At 39.8% G+C, this 25,655-nt stretch overlaps 2 protein-coding genes across 4 annotated transcripts in view; both read right to left on the reverse strand.

Annotated features, from left to right (window-relative positions):
* LOC100221952 (cytosolic phospholipase A2 epsilon) overlaps positions 1 to 14,369 on the reverse strand; it is a 33,571-nt gene extending 19,202 nt beyond the window's left edge. Inside the window, exons 1-6 of one of the 2 annotated variants that reach the window (XM_072930015.1) lie at positions 13,872 to 14,367; positions 13,404 to 13,439; positions 6,930 to 7,002; positions 3,243 to 3,379; positions 2,401 to 2,532; positions 1,767 to 1,807 (exon numbers count right to left, since the gene is read on the reverse strand). In XM_072930015.1, coding sequence (XP_072786116.1) covers positions 1,767 to 1,807; positions 2,401 to 2,532; positions 3,243 to 3,379; positions 6,930 to 7,002; positions 13,404 to 13,439; positions 13,872 to 13,898 — 446 coding nt within the window. In that variant the 5' untranslated portion in view covers positions 13,899 to 14,367. Of the gene's footprint in view, positions 1 to 1,766; positions 1,808 to 2,400; positions 2,533 to 3,242; positions 3,380 to 6,929; positions 7,003 to 13,403; positions 13,440 to 13,871 lie in introns of both variants that reach the window. The other variant, XM_030275336.4, reaches the window with a different exon arrangement.
* A 4,962-nt stretch (positions 14,370 to 19,331) lies between these two features.
* Positions 19,332 to 25,655, reverse strand: part of LOC100219113 (cytosolic phospholipase A2 epsilon) — a 31,003-nt gene continuing 24,679 nt past the window's right edge. Inside the window, exons 16-22 of one of the 2 annotated variants that reach the window (XM_072930016.1) lie at positions 25,516 to 25,630; positions 24,396 to 24,533; positions 23,842 to 23,949; positions 23,201 to 23,392; positions 22,504 to 22,670; positions 21,639 to 21,819; positions 19,332 to 20,580 (exon numbers count right to left, since the gene is read on the reverse strand). In XM_072930016.1, coding sequence (XP_072786117.1) covers positions 20,342 to 20,580; positions 21,639 to 21,819; positions 22,504 to 22,670; positions 23,201 to 23,392; positions 23,842 to 23,949; positions 24,396 to 24,533; positions 25,516 to 25,630 — 1,140 coding nt within the window. In that variant the 3' untranslated portion in view covers positions 19,332 to 20,341. The remainder of the gene's footprint in view (positions 20,581 to 21,638; positions 21,820 to 22,503; positions 22,671 to 23,200; positions 23,393 to 23,841; positions 23,950 to 24,395; positions 24,534 to 25,515; positions 25,631 to 25,655) is intronic. The other variant, XR_012056328.1, reaches the window with a different exon arrangement.

A 25,655-nucleotide genomic window follows, 5' to 3' on the forward strand; every position in this document is an offset into this window, starting at 1 on the left:
AATTACTCCTGACATCACACATTCCAAAGCAAAGGAAAAAAACCACCCCCTCAATAGCCTACCAAGACCACTTCTTTAATCAGTCCTGATGTGCTTAGACCTTTATTCCAGACTCAGCTGATGGGCAGAACAGGATTGACCACCATACAAATGTAAGAAATGAGGGATAGTAGGGGAAAGGCTATCTGCCTTCTGGCCCATTTTCTCAGTCCTACTATGAGTTCACAGGGACATTCTCTCACTTATAATGCAGCACCTTCTTGCCCTTGCATGTGGACCTCTTCAGGCCACAACTCTTACATTGGTCACTCAGAAACCACACTATGAATGAAAAATAGTAGATCAGATGCCTTCTTGCTGAAGCAACTGAGCCATGACTGTCATGCTAATTAAAACCTCTCCTTTGAGACTCCAGAGGATCATTTTTAATGGTACAGTTCTAACCATCATCTTCCAACCAGTAGAATCCCTACTCAGGCATCACTTGTAAAAATTGTCCCATTTCTAACTTTATTGAATACAACACCAGGAAAAGGCAATCAGCTGCAAGGTCAGACAGAAGAGTTTACCACAAAGCAAACACATACTCCAAGACAAGTCCCAGCCTCTACTCCCATACGTAAACCCACTTGTGCACAACATCCAAGCCACACAACCTACTCAGACCTCCCCCATTAAAGGCAGGCTTATCAAGAGTGTAATTCTCTGTACCAACTCTAGAACCCATCCTGTAACTTGCAAAGAAGGAGGACCCTAGACAGGATATTTGCGATGCCTACTGGAGCTTCCCCATTGCTGTTACTATGTTGTGACACTCCTGTGATGCGACAGCCACCGTTTGTCTTGAAATTGCTGGGCCTTTTGCCAGTTCTGGTGCACAGTAAACAATAAACAATCCACCCTCATGCATCTCCATGAGTTGTAAAAAGAGAATTTGAGACTCTTCTCAGCTCTGATAGCTTTTTTGTGTGTGAACACTGAGATCTTTCCTTCATCATTCTCAACACTGAGCTACTGTCATTTCACCAGCATGTTATTTCCCCTGCTGTCAGGAATTCAAAGTATCCACCCAAGTATTATCCTGCTGGGCCTCCTGAAGTGCCCCAAATGGCTTGAGAAGGTTCCAGCAGTACCATCTAAGAGCAGTACTTTCTCTAAGTTCATCCTCTAAATCGTGAAATTCCAACGTCTTTCAAGCCTACCAAGTGAAGCTGCTGCTGCCTCTCCAGCTTTCCTGGTTCCTCGGTCCTCAGGCTCCCACAGTGGTCTTTGGACCTTACTTTAATGCAGAATATTTGGTTCCTTTCTCTACCCCAGCTCCCCATGTGTAGCCAGATGAATTGAACAGATCAGTTTACAGAAGTGCATTTTATAATATTGTGGATTTGAAAAAACAGATTCCCCAAGAAGGGGGTAATTAGGGCATTTAGGCTTGGCACTCTTAAGGGTCAAAACTTCCTGTATATTGTCATTGTCCTCATACTTCCTTGTGTATCTCATTGACTCAACGAGAAAAAAAAAGAGAACAAGAAGAAGTTGCTACCCAAGAGGCAGAATTCAAACAGGGGGGGAAAAAAATTCACATTTCAGATATTTGAAATCTAAAAGTGTGTCTTCAAAAATTCCATTTTACTGTATTTGAATGAAAACATCTAGCTGCTGCTTTTAGAGACTGCAGTTTAAGAAGCACCATCACATATGAACCATATTTTCAAACTATTTTTATACTGAATATAACACTATTAAGAATTTAGGACTCTACTCACGTGTTCTGCAGTGTGAACTCCACCTCCAGCTCCTCCCGTGCCTGAAGAGATAAAAAAAAGAAAAACTGATTACTTGTTTTACTTCACAGCTTTCATCATACCAGTTACATATAATTTTTTAAATATGTATTTAGAACAGAACTTAGGAAAATTCCCAGAATATAAGAAAACTGTAGTTTTGACTGAAGATATTGAATTTTTAGATATTGGAAAAGCAGTTGCTAAAATGAATTTTTTAAATAAATGCTTTATAAACACATTTTCATGATTAAAAACTGCTGTTCTGCTGAAATCTGTTCAGATTTTGATTCCCAACACAAAAAGAATTAGCCTCTTTAATACTATTACAGTTAAAAGGAGCTGGAAATTCAAAATTTACACTAAGAGTCAACAAACATCCCAGAAATATTGAGACTGAAGACTGGATAACTAGTTGTAGCTGGTTACATCCTATATTTTCAGCATAGATATTTGTTCTAAACAAAAGCTAGCAAAAAGCACTCATTGAAGTCTTTCTTAAAATTGCAGCAAAATATAGTTTAAATGGATGTTTCCTAAAATGAAACACTGTAAAAGGATTTGTTGAGATGGAAGGAGAGAATTTACTTTTGTTCTCACCAATTCCATTGCTCACCTGTGGATTCAGCTGAAACTTCACGCGGACAGTACGTCCCACAGTGAGCTTATCTATGTCGAAGAGAACTGTGCAGAGTTCATCATCCCTGGTGACCGTGTCTTCATCACAGACCTTCAGCTCCAGCACGTTCTGCACAAAGAGGTTAAAAACATAATGGAGTTACTACCACATCTAAGAGCTCCATAAGGCAGGAAAATCTCTAGACTATGTTTCCTTTCCTTGCTCCTCCAGTTTTATGGGAAGGAGAAAAAAGAAGGAAAAGGAAAAGGAGAGAGACTTGGTTTTATTAAATGTCAGATTACTGATAACTCTTCATAAAAAAAGAAGCAAGTTTGTTTCATTTCCTCGGGCAAACAAGACAAATAGGTCATGCAGAACATTCATGAGTTTGTGGTAAATAACTGCATTAAATGTTTCTAAAGGCCATTTATTTTATGGCCTTTGGCTGTAAGTGTATAAAACAGTCACAGGTCCATAAAGATGGCTTAAAGGATTTTCACAATATCTAGAGCTGAGTGATTTTGCTATTATTTTTATGCAATCTTTTTCTTGAGTTTTGCTTGTTTATGTCAAGATTGGAGATAGAATAGTAAGGCTGTATTCTGAAGAGCATTTACTTCGTTCTTATTGCAGTATAGTAAATGTTTAAGTTACAAATAATGGGAATAGAACAACACAAAAGAGAATGTAAGCAACAGGGTTTTGGGTTTTTTTCCCAAGGAATCTTTAACATCTTCTGTGTTTGGAACTAGCTATGTGCGTATTGGTTTGCTGCAGTTCTGTGTAATCTAATGGCCAACTGCAGACAGCAAATGGTGAAAAGAGCTGACGTCAGTTACCTTGACACGGCGGTCAATCTTGTAGCAGAACGCTTCATTCCAAACGGGGTTTTTGCTGTTCCTGATGGTCCTGGTCCGAACCTTCTCCGCTGAGGCAGTAGGCAGCCACAGTGTCACATAGCAATCTGAAAGGGTGACTGTACAAGGAGAAGATGCTCACAGTTAAAATGTATCCAGAGAAAGAATTCCTGCACAGTGCCTAATAATACAAAGATAGCACAGCTGGGGCTTTCTTGCTAAAATATACAGGATGAGGTGTAAATAATACAATGAAGCACTAACAGGAAAACAGATATCCTCACATATTTGCAATGCCATTTCCACCTTTTCACTCTTAGTCAGACATACTTTTTTTTTTAATGTTACTTTATACTTGAAATTGCACTATCCTCCATAGACAGTACATGTTGCATTTAGCTTTATCTTCATGATTATCCAAATGGCTGGGACAGGCAACACCCTCACAGTCTTCAATCTGGGTAATAGAGAAACTTCTTTTCTATAATTTCTTCCCCAGATTTTGTACCTTAGCTTAATGAAAGCCTTTATTAACATGCTATCTTAACTGAAGGACAGATTTTTTGATGAAAGATGTTCTCCCAGCAAAGCGGAAAAATTTCATTTCTTTATCACAAATCAGAATGTGCCCATTACTTATTCATTCATATATTTGACAAAGTTTTTAGGAGTTGTGTGCTTCTCAGCAGTTTTATCAGAAAAAAAAATCCATTTAATCACCATAATTAAATTACTGTGTGTTCAATTCCTTCCTACTACTCTGCCTGCAGACTGGACACTGCTACCACTCATGTTTGGGGAGGGAAGCCATGAGTCCAATGAATAAATCAGCTTCTCCTATATTCTGAGTCCTCAAACTGAACTGAGGGGAGAACTCCAGGGAGTGAGACTCAAAGAAGCATGATACAGGTGCAGAGGGCCTTTCTCTCATACCTGTAATGCAATCTCCCCTATTTCACATCAGCAATGCTCAACCAGTCACCTGGTTCTTACAGCAGCCTTGTGAGTCAGAGGAGGCCAAATAATTCAGCTCATAGTCAATCCCTGCATCATGCCCGATACGTGTAACAGTGTTATTACATTATATTAAGAGCAATTACTTCATGTATTTCCTCTTTATCTTTCCATAACTATCACAGATTTAGGTTTTCCTACAAGCCAAGCCGTGCCTTTACTGCGTTGTTAACCATGCTATCACATTCAGCAAAACCTGGATTGTGACTATGGGAAGGAGAGCATTTCCAGAAGGAGACGTAAGCCACACCTGATCAGAAGGCTGTGACTGATCAGATGTTCAGCAGAGGCACAAAGGTAAGCAGATGAAAAAGCAAATGGTTAATGATGATTAAGTGCCACAGTTTCCATTTTCAAAGAGGATGATACACTCTGATTACTTCACAGTAGCAATATAAGGATTATGCAAATAAGAACACTAAGAAAACTTGAATTTCTTGTACTGTTCAAGACCATTCCCCACCCCGGAGAGAGCTTTGATCCATCTGATCTAGTGGAAAGTGTCCCTACTCATGGCAGGGGGGTTGTTTTAAGGTCCCTTCCAATCCAAACCATTATATGATGTTATGCTTTGCCCAAGATCCCATAATGCAATCAATGTCAGTGTCCAAAACATAGTCTAGATTTTCAGGCCTCTACTCAAATCTATTAAAATTATCTTGTTCTGAAACATCAGTAGGGAGGAATACTTTTAAAGTATTTTTATTTTTCACTAGTAAACAGGAACACGACAGTCAATGAACAAGAAGAAATGTTTACTTTAACACATAAAGCACAAACACTCCAATCGTGAGAAAATATACATAAGATAAATAAATAGTCATAGGGAACACCAAGATTTAACCACTAAAATTGGAAAGCTAAACTGGAGGAAATAAATCCTTACTCGGAATTATAACAAGCATCATAGTTTTACTATTAGACACAGGTAGAAAAAGGACATTTTCCCACAGTTGAAAATACTGAATTTCCAAGGACAACTAGCTGAAATGTTTGCCTTATTGATGTCTCAGAAAAAGTAAACACTGCCTGAAATACCCTTCCCACTGCAGACAAAGAAATGGACAAGGTTTTTCCCCAATAATATAGTTTCTTCAGACAATAAATTTTCTGTTAAGAAAATACTCTTGCTGAAAAGCTTACAAATCTCTCTGCCAGAAATACTTTTAACAAATGCTTGGGATGCCCATGTTTTGAGTTTAGGGCATCTCAAGGGGATCAAGATATGATATTCATCTGCTCTCGAGACCAGAACACCAAGTAAGAAAGCCATATGGCGTGGCAGACATACGAACAGGTTTACCCAAAAAATAACCTGATGATTCACTGTGATAAGGAGTGACTGTGAGCAAGTTGCTCTGAGAAGGACAGCCACAAGGAAATGAAACACAAGCAGGCAGTACAGATGTACAGTAATACAGAAATGCAGATTCAGTTGTTCATGTGGGTTTGTAAATGCAATTGCAGTGGTGGCCTAGTCAGATCACATACTTGGTTGGTGCAAAATATCATTTAGGCAGTTTAAAATTTGGATTTTGATAAATGAAAAGTTGTGCATACAACTATAAGCTCATGGAATGTGTGCTTCTATACATAAAAATAGAATTGTAGGAAACCCTTAACTTTACACCTTATAAAGTGTTCTCACTTTGTCTAATGAACCAAATGAGAAAGAGAAACAAGCAGTAATACATGTAATGTAATATAGTAGTATTACATTGTGGAAGATGCTTAAGTAACCCAGAACACTACATGTAAGTGCAGCAGAGATTTCTTCCCTGATCGTGATCAGTCATTCAAAAATACTGTTGTTAAGCACAAGTTCCATGTCATCTAACCACATCGCTCCTGCCAGAAACCACCAAATCCAACCTCTGGTAAGTTTTCCCTCTACTCTTTACCCATCACACAAGTTAAAATCTATACCAAAATATAGATTACATTAACAAAAATTTATGTTCAGCACATTGCTATGTTCAGCAAGATTTTGGGAAACATAGTGTGGACTTTTTCTCTTTGTTTTATATCTTTCAGATTTATTCATGTGGTCTTTAGACTTGAATTTCCTTATTTTCTTTGTCTTTATTTCACCTTTTTCTTTTGAAGTCTCTATTATAGGTACCCTTTTTCACTTCCCCTCACTATTCCTCATTTAAACTCCTGTCAAGTGCTCCAAGTATTGCTCTGTTAATTTTTTTCCTGACTTTTAAATGGTTCCATTCTGTATGTTAAATAAATTCCAAGACACACTGGATTTTATAATCACTTCCTGGATATGTACAAATTCTGCAGCAGTAATAGAATGTTTTTGCTTGTAAATCTTTTCTTTTCATAGGCTTTCCTACTACTGCTGATTTTACATCTCCATTGCCAGTTCTCTCCTTTCTTCCATCCAGAAATTCAGTAGGAAATATTCAGTTTCCTTACTTAAAAATATGAGGATTTTCATTGTTTCCAGAGCAGATCAACAGTTAAGTCTGATGTCAGAAGGGTAGCAAATATATCTCACAGTGCTCCAGTATTATAATATAAATATCCTTTCAAACTTAGAGCAATACATACTTTTATTAATACACAATTTGAGAACAATAACATTGTCCAAATATTTTCTTTAAAAAGTTTTAAGAACCATCCAACAATAGTAGAAGTACTCACGCAAGTCTGCCTTCCGGGCATTCCTCACTCTTAGTATTTTTACAGTGAGCAAGTTGAAGGGAGATACTGGTGCCTACACAAAAATTCAGAAAATAAAAAAAGGGGAAAAAAAGATGACATTATTATTCTAGCCTGTAGTCACAGACTATTGTAACCCTGAAATTCTAAGGATGTAGATAGAACAAGGTTTTCAAGGTTGAGACAATGCAATTCATCAAACCAAGTGGTGCAGTGAAAAATTTGTACAGATTTTTGGCACAGAACTCTCTTCAGGCCTGAAGTAGAAGTAATATATTTCAAAATCACTTAATGATAGGTGCCAAGAGTTTGATTCGATAAAGATCATGTCTTCCTGTCATTGCTCCCTTATTATGACAATAAACGCTCCTACAGCACACACGGGGGTGTCCTCACCTCTCACACACCACTGCCTGCAGTGGAACAGATTGTCTCTGGGACACCAAATACTGTCACAGGAGCTGTGAAAGTAGAACTGTCTACCATGCACCAGCACAAGCCCCCACACCAGCCCAAACTTCTGCACATAGCCAAAAATAGAAATGCAGCTGACAATGATGAGTTACTTCTCTTGAAGACTCTGGTGAATCTCTGATCTTCAGCTTTGCCCCTCAGCAGAAAGCTACAAAAATCATCTCAGAGTTGATCTTGGGAATTAACTCACAACCCCACTAGATATCAGAAATCTTGAGCTCAGAGATATTAAGCCTATAATAACTCATAACCTCCATGGCTCATACTAATGAATCTTCCTATTCCTCAGGCTATAAATTAACCCTTTCCCCATTTCACCTTTAAGATAACTGCTTAACTTCTGACTCTCACATACTATCTCCTCTTTCATATATACCATCTTTCATTTTAAAACCAATTTATGTACAGATACTATTTCTCTCAACACTTGCTCAAATTTATATTAGCTTTCCACTTACTGATTCTGTTTTAGAACAGAACCAGGTTTTAATGTGTCCTAAAATTTATCTAATCTTTCTATCTGCACCAGCTGGTGAGAACAAGACACTAATACAGCCTGGGGAACAAGATGCTGGAAAGCAGTGCCCCAGGAAAGGTATGTGGGGGTCCTGTTCTGTGGCAAGCTGGATACAAGGGCACTGTGTCAGCAGTGCCCTGGCAGCCAGGAAAGCCAAAGGGGGCATCAGGCACAGCATGGCCAGCCAGGCAAGGAGGGGAATTGTCCCACTCTGCTCTGCACTGGGGTGGGCTCACATCAAGTGCTGGGGGAACTTTTAGTTTTATACACATATTGTGGCATATTTAGCCACAATACAAGAAAGACATGAAACTATTAGAGTGTCCAAAGAGGGCAACAAAGATGGTGAAGGATCTTGAGGAGAAGCCATATGAGGAGTGGCTGAGATCACTTGGTCTGTTCAGCCTGGTGGAGGCTGAGGCGAGACCTCACTGCAGTCTGCAACACCCTCACGAGGGGAAAAGGAGTGGCAGGCACTGATCTCTTCTCTGTGGTAACCAGTGACAGAACCCATGGGAATGAAATGAAGTTGGGTCAGGGGAGGTTTAGGTTGTGTATTAGGAAAGGGTTTTTCACCGAGAGGGTGGTTGGGCACTGGAACAGGCTCCCCAGGGAAGTGGTCACAGCACCAGCCTGACAGAGTTCAAGAAGAGTCTGGACAATGCTCTCAGGCACACGGTGTGACTCCTGGGGATGGTGGAGGTCCAGGACTCAATGGAACTTGTGGGTCCCTTCGTACTCAGAATATTCTGTGATTCTACCTCTACCCATAAGCCCTATCTCTCTTATTTTCTTAGATATATTCTAACCTCACAAAGGTACTACAGTGTCCTAACACAAACACATGGGCTTTATTGCTTAATGCAGGCATCAGAAGTGCCTGCCTTAATCATAAAGCAGCAAAAGCAAAAATTATACACTGACATTAACTAATAAAATGTACCTTGCTAGTATTTCCTTCATACAGGCCATACATTTTGCCAAATTATGTCTTTTTAGTGGTATCACAGGACTTATCCTGAAGTGCTTCACAATGCTTTGCCAGAGTGTCAAGCAACTGGGACCATAACATGACACTGGACAGGAAGCCAATGTAATGAAGGAGGTCCTAGTCCTCACCAACGAAAACCTCAGCACCTCTGAAAAGTCAGCACAGAACACAAACTGTCCCCAAGAAATAACCTGAATAATCCCTAAAGTGTTGTCTTGCACTTCCCTTAGAGTTGACAAAGGGCCTGATGATGCAGAGCTGAGGGGCAGTGAGACAGCAGCAGGAGGGTCAGAGCAGCCACCGACATGGGCACATTTGTTCTACATTATCTGACCTGTCCAGTCTCTCACTCAGGGCAGGTTTATGGAGCACAGTTTGCAAGCCCTGGCATTGTCAGGTGTGGGGCATTTCAGTTGTCGCAAAGACTGTATCACACCTCTATCTGTTCCAAACATATCCACAGAGTATAACTATTGTAAGATGCATGCGAACCCAATGGGAAGAAATTACGATGTCCAACTCCAGTTCAGAAGGCTGAATGATTTATTTATTATAACTATGCTATAATACATGAAAATACTATAAAAAGGAAGATACTAAAACTACAAACCTACTTGTGTAAGTACCATATCTAACTCACAAGCCATGACCCCCTGTCAAGAGTCCAGGTGGATCTGATTTGCCATTAGGCTTAAACAATTCTCACCAGAATCCAATCAAGCAATCTCCCCAGGTAAACAATTCTCCAAGCACATTCCACATGTGAAAAACAAGGAGCAGTAACAGAAATTGTTTTCTTTCTTTCCTCTGGCTGCTCTATGAAAAAATCCTAAGAAAGAAAGGTGCTTGCCACAGATAACTTGGACAGACTTGAAAGAAAAAGTTCTTTGGGGGAAAAAAACAAACAAACAAAAAAGGATTACAGTCTCCAATCAAAAGCAACCAAAAAATATCAGGCCCAGACAATACAGCTGAAGTGCTACAACTACTTTTCTATATTAATAAAATAGCAAAGTGTTAAAGAGAGAAGGCCTCATAGACACAGAGACCAGCAGCCAAGGCTTGTCTATCCCTGACTCTACTGGTATGGTTTTTACATTTATGTTTGGTCCCTGCTTTTGGGACTAAACATAAATGCTTTCCCCTGCTTTGGCTCCCCATCCAATAAATTGTAAGTGGTTTTGACCTCAGAAATGTTATTTCAGAAGATGTGGAGCATATCTCTTATCCAGAAAGAAGGAGGCTTGCATTCCTTGATTACAGAAAAATGGACTTGGGCAGAATTCCCCATTCCATGGAAATTCTATTAATTACTAGGCTGAACAGCCTAAATTTAAAGGAATATCCTTGGCTCAGCTCTTGGAAAACAAGCACTGAGACCTTTACTTTGTGAATCTCAAGTGGATAGTGATATCTCTCTGCAGCCAAGTGCTACGTGGATATAGAAACTATGGAAGTTGTCCCCAGCTGCCCGTGTTACCTGGATGTACCATTCATGCAATTCTCTGCTCAGCTCTTACAAATCCATTCTGGTGTATCTTACTCTCCAAACTTATGGAAACGAGCCTCAGTGCTTCACTTTGGGTTGTGGAGTGCATTCCCATCCTAGAGTCCTGCAAGTCCAGCCTTATAACTCCTAACTTTCAGGTGCCTGAATGCATTACCAAGTCTAGCTATCAGCCTCTTACTCAAAATCATACAGAAAAATTTGTCCTAAACTGGATAATCTCCTAGCAATTGTCAAGGACTTCCACATCCTTGCCCTTTATGTGATAATGACCACATCACAGGCTGGGTAAGTTCTGAGGCCAGTTTTTACAGTCAGTTATTACACACACTTCAACTTTCAGCTTCTATATTTATTTCATCTGAGACATGAATCTTGCCTCATAAACCGGAAACACAAGCCAGGCATTTTAATGATCACTTTTGAAATTACTTAAATATATGAGGTTGCAAATGCAAGACTTGGTCACACTGTCCTACGTCAGATAAAAATTCAATTAAGTCCTGTGGCACACTTGTGCAATCCTCACATATCTAGTCTGAGGGAAGTTAATAGGAGTGTTCACATACATCAGTGCTCATCCATATGACTGAATTATATAACTGGTCTCTAAAATTGCTCCATTTTAATAAAGCTCCAAGCTTAAGAGCATTTCACAGAATTTTTTTCTTAAGGAGAAAAGAGTGAAACTCATATAATATTCCCAAGTTACATCAAGAGAAAAGGCAGCTATCAAAGCACGTATGTATTTGGAGGAAATCACTCTTCCCTTAACTTTCTCATCAAAGAGGAATATAAATCTCATCACTACTTTAAAAACTGTGAAAAGCAGCAAAGAAATCACTCACCCTGTCAGAAAGAGTAGCAAGACTTTAAAACACAGATCACTGCCTTGCTTCTGACCTGGGTCAGGTATGTGGCACCTTTTAATTTCAAAAACTTTTGAGGGCAGGCAAGATTTCACCTCAGGCAAAGTCAAATGTATAAGAAACACTTTTCCTTGTACTGCTATTTTGTATTTATTTCACCCATTTTAAAATACCCCATAGCTGGGACTTATCAAGTCAGTAGAAGTCCCCAAGTTTGTTTCAGAACAAAAACAAATGGAGCAGCACTGAGTCAAGGGCTGCTTCTTTCCAAGAGCTATGCAAAACTTCTGTGGTTTCAGAGACTGCAATTTTCATGTGGTTTTCTTTTTTTCTTCCTCTTCCTGTTTGCAGCTCCACAGCTGGACATATGTTAGAATGGATCCAAATCTGAGAAACCAGGTCAAGTATTCCCAAAGTCCAACATGTTTTTTTTCCTCAAGACCACACTAGTCTTTATCAGTAATTTATGGGATCTGAAAACTGTTGCTCTTTTGACTGTCAACATGAGGGCACGAACAAATTTTTCTCACCAGCTATTTTACATTTTGTTTTTAATTTATATAGCTGCTCAAATTGAAATCCCACACATCCTATCAGTTGCCCTGAAATTCACTCTGATAATGAAAACTCATTTCCTTGACTGAGCCACTGAGTAAGAAAAAGTAACTCAGGCAACTAGGCTTATGTAGTTATCATAAATACCAACTTTCATAGGAAAAAAAAAGGAATAAAGTTCAAGTCCTGCCTGAATTTTACCTCAATGATCCTTGGAGATACAGGGTATATAGAAGGGGCTCTGGGTCCTGCTGTAAATTGTAGGTACTTTATTCAGGTCAGTTCTGCCACCCTAAATACCTTGAAGATAATAGTAACAATCTAAAGCCATGCAATTGTACAGGTCTCACACCTAGGGATCTACAAACAATGTAAAAAGCACTATGGATTAAAAAACCATTGTGATCTTCTAAAACACAGGCTAGAACTCAAAATCAGAATGTTTATGATTCTAGCATACCTCTTAGGGCTGCAAGGCTATATTCAGAGACCAGACATCATTTTAGAAGCCAATTTTTGAAGAAATTCTGCAAAGTCTTTACCACAGCATTTCACTTTGAACAGAGCAAATAAGTGGCTCTCAGGCACAAAAGGCATCAGATACTAGCAATAACAGCAAACCTCCACAAGGCAAACAGAATTTACCACCATTTAAAAGATTGTCTATATCACTCTGATTTCCCTATGTGGATGCAAAGCTTGGACCCCGCACATCACTGAATGAGGGGCAAAAGCCCATCCTGCAGACAGATTCCCCAGAGAGTTGCAACTGATACTGCCAGCCCCAAACCCACGGCAAGTGCCAGAGGACAGCCTCATCCTGCTGCCAGTGCCCTTGCCCACATTCACGGGCTCATGGGAGCTTCTGTTTTCTTTATGCTAATACGTCTTAACATAAAAGTCTGCTAATTGCCCAGCCATTCTTAATTTGTCTGTGCAAAGAATTCATCCTCAATTCAGCCTTTACAAAACACCTTTTGCTTTTTTTGCCTTCACAGAAGTTTGTGCACTACTCCCACTCCTACTAGGCTGATAAGATCAAGCTTGTCAGGAAACTGAACATGTCACATTTATTCCACCGTTTTACCTGTAAATGCTGTTCTGCACAGAGAATTGCAACCTCGGGGACAGATCATTACACTGCAAAGAAAGGCTATGAGGAATACCAGAGCGCTGGGAACCACTGGAAGACCCATATAAAAGTTTTCCCGATAAAGGAATAAGCTATAGGAAAATGGGAATATTTCATCCAAAGAAATCAAAACACAAAAGAAGGAACTAATTCAGAAATTGATATAGTTGAAGTACAAACCAGCCCAGATAAAATGCAACACATTAAGCATCAGAAACCAACACTGGCCAGACTATTTAAAGTTTATGGAAAGCCATGGCAATATTCTATCTACAGAGGTCAGCTTTTCAACACTCAGTAAACTTTGCAACACAGTTTTCCCCCGAGCCATTGAATTCCTAAAATTTTTTCTGGTGATCTACATTCAGCACTGGACAGCATTTAATGAAGGGCCAGCTAATTGCTACCTACCGTTCTCACCGCTGGTGCTGAGGTGCTCGTAAAAGTCTAGGAAAAACAACACAAGGCAAAGTTAAGAAAACTAAACTACATGTTAAATTCTTACTTTAGGCTGACATGTCAAAACATCTCGCATTCAAGGACACCGTTAGAGCTATGCTTTTTAACTACATCATTAGGTGCTTTACTGAACACCATCACAACTCTCTTCCAGCTTCTTATTTCTTTTTTTGTTTACAGGGAAGCACAAAAAGCAATGTTGCTAGCCCTAAAATCTGGCTTGAAAACACAAGTGTGCCATGAGGTTCTGCAAAAGCCTAGACTAGGAAACCCATCCTTGCAACAAGACCTGAGGAACAGCAAACTCGATTTCCCTTAATTGCCCATACACAAACCACTCATTCTCCTCTGTGATCAACCTCACTGGAACACCAGACAATTCTCCCCACTTTACACTTGCTATCACCTTGTTTTGCTTACCTCACTTGTACTTAAATTTGATCCCATTGCAGCTCCAGTCGCATGTAAGTCCAGTGTTAAAAGTTACTGAGTCGTACGGCTGGCAGGAACTCCTCATGCAGATTAGGGGTGGAGGAATAGGGATTTTATGACGAGGCTCTCCTGCCCCACCCCCCTGATTATTTCCAGTCATTAGGCAGTCCCCTCCCTGCTTCCTGCAGCCTATTAGAGCACCTCAACTGAGTCAGCAGAATAAAGAGCAAGTCCATCAAACACTGCCATGTGTGATGTTCAGGGAGGATGCTGAAGCCCCTTTCTGCCCAGGTATTATTCTCTTGAAACACTACTGGTAATGAAAAGTTTTGCATTTATGCAACAGGTCTAACCCCCAAGCAAAGTGCTTCTGACTAATTAAATTATAGCTCTGGGAGTATCTCTACACTGCCACCATCATGCTGCAAGGTAGTAGAGATGTCAGCAGCTTCTTTCCAAACCATAAACTCAAATACCTGTAGCAGTCTTCCCATAGCAGCACAGTTCAGGCAGTTCAGCAAGGTGACTCAATTATAATGCCACGACTGAATGACTGCAGCACCCCCAAAGCTACTTTGAGCATCTCTGTGCTACATTTAGCAACCTCAACAAATGCTGAGTATTTTTGGCTTGGATATTTATTGTATATATAGAAAAAAAAGTTAATCCATGTTCAAAAATCTTGCAGTTTGATATTAAATCAAACAAGAGGGAAGGGAGGAGCTATTAGCAGCAGGTGAAACTTGGGAGTGGAAGGGTGAGGCAGAAGAGAGGGCTGTGCTCTCCTGCGTGGGCCCAGGGCGCACAGCAGTTCACCCATCCTCAGAGCTTACTTCAAAGGGCTCTGCGTGTGCTGGCTCTCACAGTGAGCCCAGCAGACACACTGTGAGAAACTCCAGGGCACAAAACCCTCCCTGACTGCTCTACACCCCAGTGTACAGTGACTCACTGCCTTGTAAAGTGCATCAGAGTAGCCCTAAACTAGCATGCATGTGCAGGCTGGTAGATTTTGGAGCATGCAAGAGCAGACTCTGGCTCTGCCAGACTCTTTCTGGCCTCTCTGACTGATGATAGAAGGCAGCAAGTACTGAGTCTTGCATAATGAAATTGAAGTGATTATTTTAAATCAATAGTACTTGTACTGTTGTTGAATTCACTTGATGCAGGCATAGAAAGCAACCTTGTAAAATGTAGTGGATGCCACCTAAGTGCACTCCCCTGTGCCATGTAGGCTGGTATCAAAATAATTTTGCATAGAGGAAGAGAGGAGGTGTTGTCCAAGGAACGTTGCTGGAGTAAAATCCTCTTTTCAGATACAAGTCACTTCCTTGTATGTTCATGTCTGTGTCATAAACACATGTGATGCCTCTTCAGAAGATCTTATTCAAAATAAGAATAAGAGGTACTCTCTGGCGGTTTCCATCTGAAATATTTAATGGCTAGCTGCTTGCTCCACAGATACACTTACACTGTCTTCTCAGAATCAAAGGAAAATGGCCCAAATGTGAATCTGCAGCATCTGAAATGCTCCTTAAAGGAATGACCAAAAAGTATTTGCAATAAACATGTGCATCTCCACCCCAAAGACAAAATATCTCCTGTAACTTCTGTCTTTATATCTGTGTTAAATCCTTAGGAACAAATTCAGGTGGAGCAGTCACAGCTGAGAATCACTTGCCCTCTCACACAAGTCCTTTACAGCTTCTGAAAGAATATTCCCTGGAAATATTCCAGTATTAAAATTTAAAGTAAGAATCCATTTTCATTAAAAACATCTGCAAAACTATCAAAGGAAAGAGGGTAGGCTATCCAGCTCACCTTGCCCAAGTTGTACCAGCAGGTATATACACCTATACACATTTATATCATCCCAGCTGTTTCACAGCCGATAAAAGACTCTCTGACACTACATTCTCATACCCACATTGTTTTTAAGATCCATACATGAGACAGCACTTCACAATTTATTAAATTATTCCAGAGTCAGTGCATGTTACCCACTAAATGGTTCCCTGATGTTCAAACTATTTTCCTCATCTCAAAACAATGTCATCATTGCCATTCCCAAAACATGTTCCTAAATATCTCTCCTTCTCCTGCTCATGACCACCATTAGGTTTTTTGGCTGGCATTTTCTTCCTTAACCATTACATGTCCACATCACACAAGAAGGCTTTGGAATGCACTATCTTTTAAAGACCTGGCATCTTTATAGCAGGCAAGAATAGCAATCTCAACATTTTCTCATTCATGCAGTGAATACCTGATAGAACTAAGCACTGAATGCTCACAACACCTGTGACAGTGAGTCCTTGTCAGCACTGAGAGAACTTTATGGTTTATTCACTGGTGTCTACTACACCACCTGCTTAAAATAAAAAATCATGAATTTGCAGTTTGTCCCATTGGACTTTTAGAAGCAGAAATGTGTCCCTAGGATTATAATTTCAAAAAGATTACAACTTTCAAGGTCTTGTATCATGTTGGGTTTTTTGCATATTTCATTAGTTCTGCCACAATTCAATGACAATTTCAAAGACAACCATAAAGCACACATTAAGCAAATTCATGTGTGAATTTACCCAAAGCCTAAAGAGCCATATTTTGCCTCTTTTTAGCAATCCCATTTCCACATTAATAATGTCAAATTGCCAGAGATCATCATATATGTACTACTTACTTGGATTTTTGAAGATTAGAGAGACTGTGTAACTGATGACAGAACATTCCACAGTTTCTTTAAAGCTCTGAGCAGTAACAAGGAGAGTAAAAAGGAAGATGTAATTTTCCTCTGCTATCATGCACTTTCAAGTGCACATTTATATGCACATGATTTTGCATCTATGTATTAATCAAGGCAAGCAGGAGGAAAGATATCATTCTGATCTAAACTGGCCAGCTGCAAACACTAGTTTCCCTGACATGACATTCAGATAATTGTATATCTGACTGCAATAGGTTGCAGGGAGGAATAAGAGCTGCTTTCAATACTCCACAATTACCTTATGTACCACTTTGTCACCTTCTGATAATCCAGGACTACAGAAATGTATGACTAATGGGGGACTTCATTTTACTGCAGGAGAAGAGTATCCTTGTACCATCTTTGGGATGACAGTGGGAGTGGTCATCATTTACACACCCTGTACGTAACAAGAAGGGTAAACATTCAAAGCACATGCTAGAGGTGTTAAAAAAAATTATACAGATGTCACATTAGAAAATAATTACTCAGTATTAACAAATTAAGCAATTTAACAAACATACTACCAGATGTGCAGCTGGGGATTTTCCCTGGGTATTGCCTTTCACTTTGTTTTCCTTCTTTTTGTATATTTCCACAAGTTGCAAAATCTACAAGACCTCATCCTGCCAGTCAAAGAAGAGCAAGCAGTTCAAGTCCAATTCTAGCTGCACAAAGGACTTGAACTCAATAACCTCCACAGACAAGGTGTACCAGGGATGACAAGTGTCACTTTTCTATCCCAAGGTGTTGGATTTCAGACTATGAAAAACTTAACTTTGACTTGGTAATTTTTGGCCTGACACTAATTTTAAGGAAGTCTTTGGTATAAGAAAACCAAACAGAAATGCCCAAACCCAAAACCAAACAAAGATATCCCTCCATATATATATACACATAACATTCATAATAATATTATTAATATGCTAGCATTTTATTTTCATGTTTCTATGTACCACACCTTTAAAACACCTATTCTTCAAAACTCTACAATATTCTTTAAGTCATTTGTGAGAGAGATCACACTAGGTAGAGGGGTGGGGGATTACATTTTTGCTTGGGACACTATTCTGATTATGACATATATGAAGGAGGGCTTGTACTTTCCAAAGACTATTGAGAAACTGCATTAAAACAACTCCACATGCCCTTGATATGTTTTGGAGATAAAATCTCGCTCCTCCTACTCACATGAAGTAATTGGGCTGCTTTACCATTCAAAAATCATCACTGAAGTGTTCGCCCATCTGTTAATACATGCAACCCTGCCCTCAGATTTGTTGCAACAGAATTTCAAATGCAATCCTCATCTCAAAAACCAGTAGCTCAAATCCTTTATCTCTGCCCCTCCCTGTGCTCCTGTGCTCTGTAGATCCAACAGCACCTCTCTTTACTTTTGCAGGAGCACTCAGAGGTTGCCTGACCTTTCCAGGTTCATTCAACACTTCAGGTACTCTTCAAGGAGCTATTTCACTGCCCTAACCCCAACAGACCACAGGTGTGAGGAATACCAGCACCAGCCTGTGTCAGCTAATTACCCAATAATTAGGTAAAACACATAGCCCAGGACCTTTACAGGGAAATCTAGAGCCAATTCTGAACCAATTCAGTCTGAACCAATTCTCAGAATATCAGGAAGTCACCTCACATTACCAAATAATTAAGGGGCTAACTTCATCTGCAGTCAGCCTAAGAGATGTTTCGGCCCTAATAGAGACTGTAAAGATCCACAGCTAATTGTTTCCAGGATCATTCAGCAGAGCTTGTGTGACAGGTCACAAACAGGTGTTTACAAAAAAAAAAAAAAAAAAAAAAAAAAAAAAAAAAAAAAACCAAAAAACCAAAAAAAAAAAAAACACCACACAAAATTGCTGACCTACCTGGATCTTAAATAGAACAATTGCATCAATGCTGAATCATTTTGAAAAATCCAGCTGATATGTCACTGAGCCTAAGCCTCACATCCTTAAAAAATACCACCAGTAATAATGAATGCATCTCCTTTGTTATTTTTTGATTAATAGCTGGCAAGCCATTCAAACAAATATCTTTGCCCCTGTCCTTTCATGCTGCCTTTCACCGTCACATCACAGGCAAGATTCTGAAGTACCACTGCAATGTGAACGTCCTCAACGGTCTTTAATGGAAGAAACCTTTCCTTCCCCAAACAAGAAACAAAATGAGTCAATTTTGAAGAAAATTCACAAGACCATTCAGCTTGGCTCTCCCAGCTAAAACATTAGTCTCATGCAGTGTTAGATGCTTGGAGCCAGGTACCAACACAAACACCAGCATCTGAATGACTTGAGTCACAATACTGAGCTGCTAAACTACACCATTTAGGCAAGCTAAGATTTTTCAGTGGCTTGCTAAATAGGCCCAGACTTCTGAAAACAGACTGTCTTTCCTCAGCTCATTCTAAGCCATTCTAATTTTCCAGATCAGCTGCCAAAAGCATACATCATCACCACACCTTGGGTGAGTAAAGCTGAAGGTCCAGCGCCAAGTGTTGCAACCACCAAAAACCAGTGGGTGGAATACACCAGGCACACATACACTGAACTGCTTATATTCATTCTTCCTGGAGCTCTAGTAATGAATCTTGAAAATCTTTAAAATGCTGAAGAGATACTTTGCAAAAGAAAATAATCACGTTTTTAGACCTCCATTTTATTATTGTTTAAAAATAAATTCATGAGCGCAAATGAGCTGTCAGAGTGACATTTCCTTTTCTTCTTTACTCAGAGAAAACTATTTCAGTCTTACAAGTGACACATAACATCAAATTATCCTAACCAAGGGCAAGGAAAGAAGGTGAAAAACTGGATTTCTGCATAAGAAGGCTAGTGAAGCAGAATCAGTATCTGAGGAAAAGGAAAGTTGTTGGACTTGACTGCTTTAGATCTATGAAAAGGAGACATGAAGGTTACTGCCAACAGTTTCCTCTTATGAAGGGAGACTTACTGGTTTGATTCATATTGCAGCAAATCTTGACAGACAGTGCTGGGGTTATCTCCTGTTAAATGAAGTGATGCACAGAAAAGGACTGTCTTAGAGGTAACAACATATAATGTTATCTCCTGAGTTATCGTTCCGGTCAGCTGCACCCTTGAAAGCAGAGCTTCCTTCCATTTTTCATTTTCCACTGTTGAAGTGACAGCTTTTCTTTCACCTTTCCTCAAATGTTCTTCACAAAGCTCATTGTTCACTCAATATTTGATTTCTCGGTATCAAAAGCAAGAGTAACTTCTTCCCCAAAACAACTCACTAGCTGAGCTGAGTCCGTAGAAGTTAATAAAACCCCCAAACTTCAATGACTTCAACTACAAAATTATTATTTTTAATAAGATTATGCATGGCTACTTAGTATTTGAACAGTAGCTATTTCTCTGCATGTATATTTTTGTATACAACAATCAGAAAATAAGACCTAGGAAAGACCAGTTAAATATACTTTTTTAAGAAACCATTTTTCTAAGACAAGTACAAGAATCTCATGAACACTACTGTCTGTTATTTAGTTGGCAGAATAAAACTGTAGCAGCAGCTACACACCAGCCATCTCACTGTTGCAGAAGTCAAAGGAGTTGGTGTCACAAATTCTATTGCCATCACAAACATCTGTGAGCTTGCAGCAGATGACTATTTATTAGTCCAGTTCCAAAACATTTGTGTATCTCCTTCTGATGTTTTGGGTTTTTTTTCTAAATACAATTTAAGAGTGTTTACTTGAATTAGGTGATGAATAGTTTTTAAGTTGCTTCTTTCGTTGCACTGCAGTTTGCAAAGCCTGGAGAATTAAGTGTTTGTTATTCAGGATGTTGTAGCTGCACAGGTTAAGCAGCTTGTTGAAATTCTCTTCAGTGTATGTAAGCAGGCCAGTGCCATAGGGAGCAGCACAGTTGGACACATCCACTCTTCCCTGCTCCATCTCTGCGGGACTGCGCTCCACATCTGAAACCAGAGCCAAGCACAGCAAAGGTATTGAGGTGGAAAACTGCTACCAGGCAGTGCAAACTACACAGTAACAGACAATTAAATCCACTAGTTCGCTACTTGGCTGAAGTCCAGACTTGACCAGCAGAAAAGCTTTTCCATGCAAAATGCTTTCCTCTCTAAAATAAGGTTTGACATCAGAATATTTAATTTTTTTAAGATTTAGAATTTTGTATGTTTAACTTTTCAGTTGAGTTCTGAGATGACAGCTCTTTATCTACCAGCTGGTAGAAAATAACACCAGAGGGTTCCTGGATTGGGAATCCTCCCTCTAAGGTGGCTGAGATTTTAAGCACATGCAGTAGAACAAGTAAGATAATGAACAGCATGAGGTCTTTTTCAATAAGCTGGTTCATGGATTTTTCTTCATTTTTTGAGTAAGGTTTCCTGGACCATAGAAGATTAGCAATAAAAAAATCGGAGTTGATGCATGTAAAAGTATTTTAAACTGAAACTGAATTTGCCAAGTAGGGGTTTTTTTTTCCTAGTGAAACAAACATTTCTTCTATTGCTGAACTAAAGGAAACAATCTGGCAACTTTTCAAAAATTATAGGTATCAAAGCAGCTTGCTACCCTGGCAAAGCTTTTGCTTCATTACGTGTTTTCAGCCTTTTCAATTCTCAATTTTTTTTCATGTAAAAAAGTAATAGGCGAATTCTAGCTTAGTTAACAAAGTAAACGTATCTCTTCATGAGGCTGTTTGGTGACAGCATAAGCTACTAGTGGATATAACTTACTAGCTGTGTCCTCTTCTTTATTATCAAAGTTACATGACCTGTTTCAAGTGTCAGAGGGGGTTCCCCTCAAGGTACAGCTTTTCATGCTTTTATTTTTAAACCTCTTCATTCCAATCCCTGATTAGCTGGCCAATACTATATGCATCACACCTGGACTGAGAATATAACAACTTAGCCAATTCAGAAGCTTGCCAGTGTCTTGTTTTGGAAGAGAAATAAGTTTAATGGATCCAGTTGGATGAGACAATCTCAAAAAATGATTACTGCTGTCAACTTACTCGGTGCCTTGTATTTTTGGAAGGTATCACACACCAATGGAAAATAGGCCAAGACTGGTGCCTCTAAGCTGTCCTCAAACACATAGCACTCCTTCAGGTGTTCCCGGTCTTCCTGGCTCAGCTCTGTGCTGGGGAATGGGATCCCATGCTCCAAACAGTACTCTGAGAGTAGGTCCAGCGGCTGGCTCAACCGAGAGGAGAGACGCAACACAAAGAGAGTTTGAAGTAAGACACCAAACCCCATAATGTTTTGCTGCAATAGACAATCTGAGATTGATTCATATGTTTATAAATAATGCCAACTATGCAACAAACATACCATCTTAATTTTAATATATCCTGGGTAACAGAAATTGGGTTGATTTGCTAATACATTATATTTTTAAAGCAGGGTTACTATATACTGAAATTTATATGACTGAAATTTATATTCAGGTAAATTTTTGTGATTTAGTGAGCAGAGTAGAGGATTTGGATAGGGAAACTTGGATTACATGTGGCTTCTCAGATCACAGGTTCTTAAATATCTGCATTCAGTGCATCTATGTCTTCATGTATAGATTACATTGTAGAAGTTATTTAGTTATTGAGGAACTTGTTACCAGGATGACAAATACATAAAATAGGACATCTTCTGTATGTTGTGCTCATATCCCTGTCCCAGAAAGACACTGAAAACAGCCCTGATACAGGCAGTGACATGGTCACCGTTGTGACTAGTACCATTGATATGATCACTTAATTTAATAAAAACCAGACCATTTTCTGGAAAGAGAAAAAAAAAAAAAAAAAAAGAGAGACAGCTGTAGTGGCAATTCAGCTGCTGGAGTCATACAGATAAAGAATCACTGCTTCAAAACATCACCAGAGTCTGTGATCCTCCACTGTAATTTAAGTGGATAATGACATCTACTTTTCTCTCTGGTCTCAGAATTGGTGGGCAGCTGGTGTTGATGAAGAAAGCTGTATCTATCAGCTTGAGGTAGTCACTCGTGTCATTCAGCTGGTTGGGAGAAGAATCCAGCACTGTGTCTGAAAGGTCAAAACTTTTATAATTATCATTTACTGCAGGGTCAAGTCTCTTTTCTTTCCAAATTAGCATAAAAGAGGACAAAGAAAATACAGTTTACATATATTTATCTTTGACACAAAGTCCACAGTTATGTATTTGTCTTTGACACAATTTTAGTATTTAGAGCTCAACTCTGAGATCAGCAAGAGGGAGGAGTTCCGAGACTCAGCTTCATCCAAAGTGATAAATTACTCTTCTTTTTCAATAAGTGTAAATTTGTGGCTATTTAACTTCCTTAGAAGCTTCAAGTCACTCTTCAATGGCTTTTCCTAGGAAGATGAGAATTCAAGCAAACTGGCTGTGCTTCTTCCAAGACAGGAACAAGACTAGGAGTAAATCATCTAGGACTTGGCAAAACCCATTTCACAAACATGTTAATCAAATAATATTAATCAAAATTTACCTCTATGATAAAACTGATCAAATATTTGTCCTCAGCAAGTATCCTCAAATCTCCTTCAAAGATATAAGTGAAAAATTTTCCAATTACCTTTCCACATGCAAAAGCTCTCATTCTCCAAATATTTGTTATGTAGCTGCAAGCCCTTGAGGAAATTATGGTAAGTTGAAACCACTGGCCGCCCAGTCATCATTTCTCGAAGAGTTTTTGAAAGGTAGCCTTTGGGAATGGATAAGCAGGTTGTCTGTTCATGAGGCTTCTTGGGCAAAGCAGGATGGCTCTCTGCAGGAAGAACAAGAAGAGGGTATGTGTCTGCATTCAGTCAGGGTGTTTCTCTGGTGATAATAACAACCAAACCACCATGGCTCCCAGCTCCATCTGTGACTGAGTGCACACCTGGACATGCAGAGTTTTCTGGGCAGTGGGTTTCAGTGTCACACCATCACCTTGCTCTTCCTTGTCTGGCCTCTCCCTCCCCAAAGGGCTCTGGTAACCCTCTCGTGACTAACAAAGCTCCCCAGGGATGTCACACAGTGAGCAGCATAATATTTTTTCCTGTTTTACAGCACAACTGTTGGTCTCCTGCTTTTCCTTCATTCTCAAGGGCTTAGTGTCCCATAAGCCAGAAATAGGACACAAAAACAAATGTGTTTACCAAATGCCAGGTTTCACATTTCAGAGAGGTGTGAAGAAAATGTGGACGCAAGAGAAAAGTCATCTCAAGAACTAACCAATGTCATGCTCAGTGTCTCGAGTCCATCTGTGCCAGAAGTGTTCTGAATGACCCGAGAGGTAGACAGCATCCATAAAACTCTGGGAAAATATATTACTCCATGTGCCTTGAAAGTTTAAAAAAAAAAAACAAAAACACGCCATAATTAATATTAGTTTGAATATTAGAGCACAGCTATGGCAACACACCTGAATCCACCCTCTGTTCTAGTTATGAAATATTATGCATTTTCCTGTAAATATCAAATGCCACACCATTCCACACAATGTCTGGCTTACAACCAGGCCATTTTCAAAACTTGGCTGTCTATAAAAGTCAGACTGTGAGTTTAAATACTTCAGATGATCAGTTTGTATGTGTCATTCGGCAAGACGTTCAGCAGATTAGTCACATTTGTCTCAAACATTGGTTTCCTCTTTTGTTGCTTTTCGCTGGTTCATTTGAGATTGAAATTGCATCAGATACATTCTCTGGTGTACTAATACTGCACCTTGCAGACCACCTCTGTGTAGCCAGCTCTTAAGGTGATGTTTCCTTGAGATAGTAAATTACCTTCCAAAAAGCAGATGTGGGATTCTGGGATCTTCTTCATCCGGCGACCCATGAAGAACTCACTACCAAAATCCTCTGAACGAACAAAGGCCCCATATTTCAGGAGACCCACCTCGTAAGGTGTGAACTCCACCCACTCTGTAAATAAGGCATCAAAATGGATTTATTGCAGCCACCTGAACATATGTAAAAATCAGCTTAGAGAATCAGAAGCTGGAAGAACAAGGCCTATACCTTGACCATGGTAGTGACAGACAGTTCAAACCACCATGTTTTGAAACAAACAGGCGCCCTTCAACATACATGAATGCAAAAGCTAAATTCATCTCCTCTGCCAAAATCCATTCAGCTTGAGATTCAGATCCATTTCTGCACTAAGAAGCAAGACCTGGGGCTTAAAGTCCACTAATTGCTAGGGCTCTGCACACAATGTGGCATTTTGAGTTCCTCTGATTCAGCAATGACGCCAGCTACCATTCATTCAAAAGACTCTCATAATCATTGCCTTGAGGATAAAAAACTCTGACCAAACCCCCTCCCCACATGGAAACCTTGGCTGGGAGCACTGGGACTGCAACTGTGCCTAGGAGCAGATGACCATGTTCAGTTGCAGGACCTCCTGCTTCCTTTGTGCTGGAAACCCTATGGAACAGTGATCGGGATCACTGATCAGAGCACAGAGCCCTGCCTCTCCTCAGATCCCTCTCTGCCCGCTGGGAGCTGACTCCTGCTCTCACCCTTCTCCACCTTCTCTTTTTCCTCCTTTCCTTGCCCTCCTTCCCACTCTTCATAACTCTCTTGGAGTAGTGCTGCCTCAGCAGGAGACCCAGCAGCTGACAGGGGCTGTGGGGGGAGGTGGGGATGAGAGGGGTGACTCTCAAGGCTGCCAGCAAAAGGCATCTCCATCCCCACCCTGAGCAGCGTCTACAGCACACCTATCTCCCTCCCATAGGTTTAGGATGCATGTTTTTCATCCAAATCAGAAACCAGATATGAAGACAGGGAAAAGGACATTATTTAAAAGATTTATTGGTTTGGATTTACAGAAGAATGTTTTGGCATTCAATCAGCCTTAAAAGGAAACTCTTCAGAGTTATAAGAGGGTGTATGATACCTATACCTTTAAAATCCAAAGTGCTGAAGTCATCCTTGACATTGAGGGATAAGTATATGGGGAGTGGATTCTGCCCCTGATTGACTGCTAGTTGTTGATCCGAGAGTTTGTGAGTATTTTCCTGTTTACAAAGAGCAAAAGTCATT

This window comes from Taeniopygia guttata, chromosome 5, assembly GCF_048771995.1.
Source record: "Taeniopygia guttata chromosome 5, bTaeGut7.mat, whole genome shotgun sequence".
NCBI classification, from domain to species: domain Eukaryota; kingdom Metazoa; phylum Chordata; class Aves; order Passeriformes; family Estrildidae; genus Taeniopygia; species Taeniopygia guttata.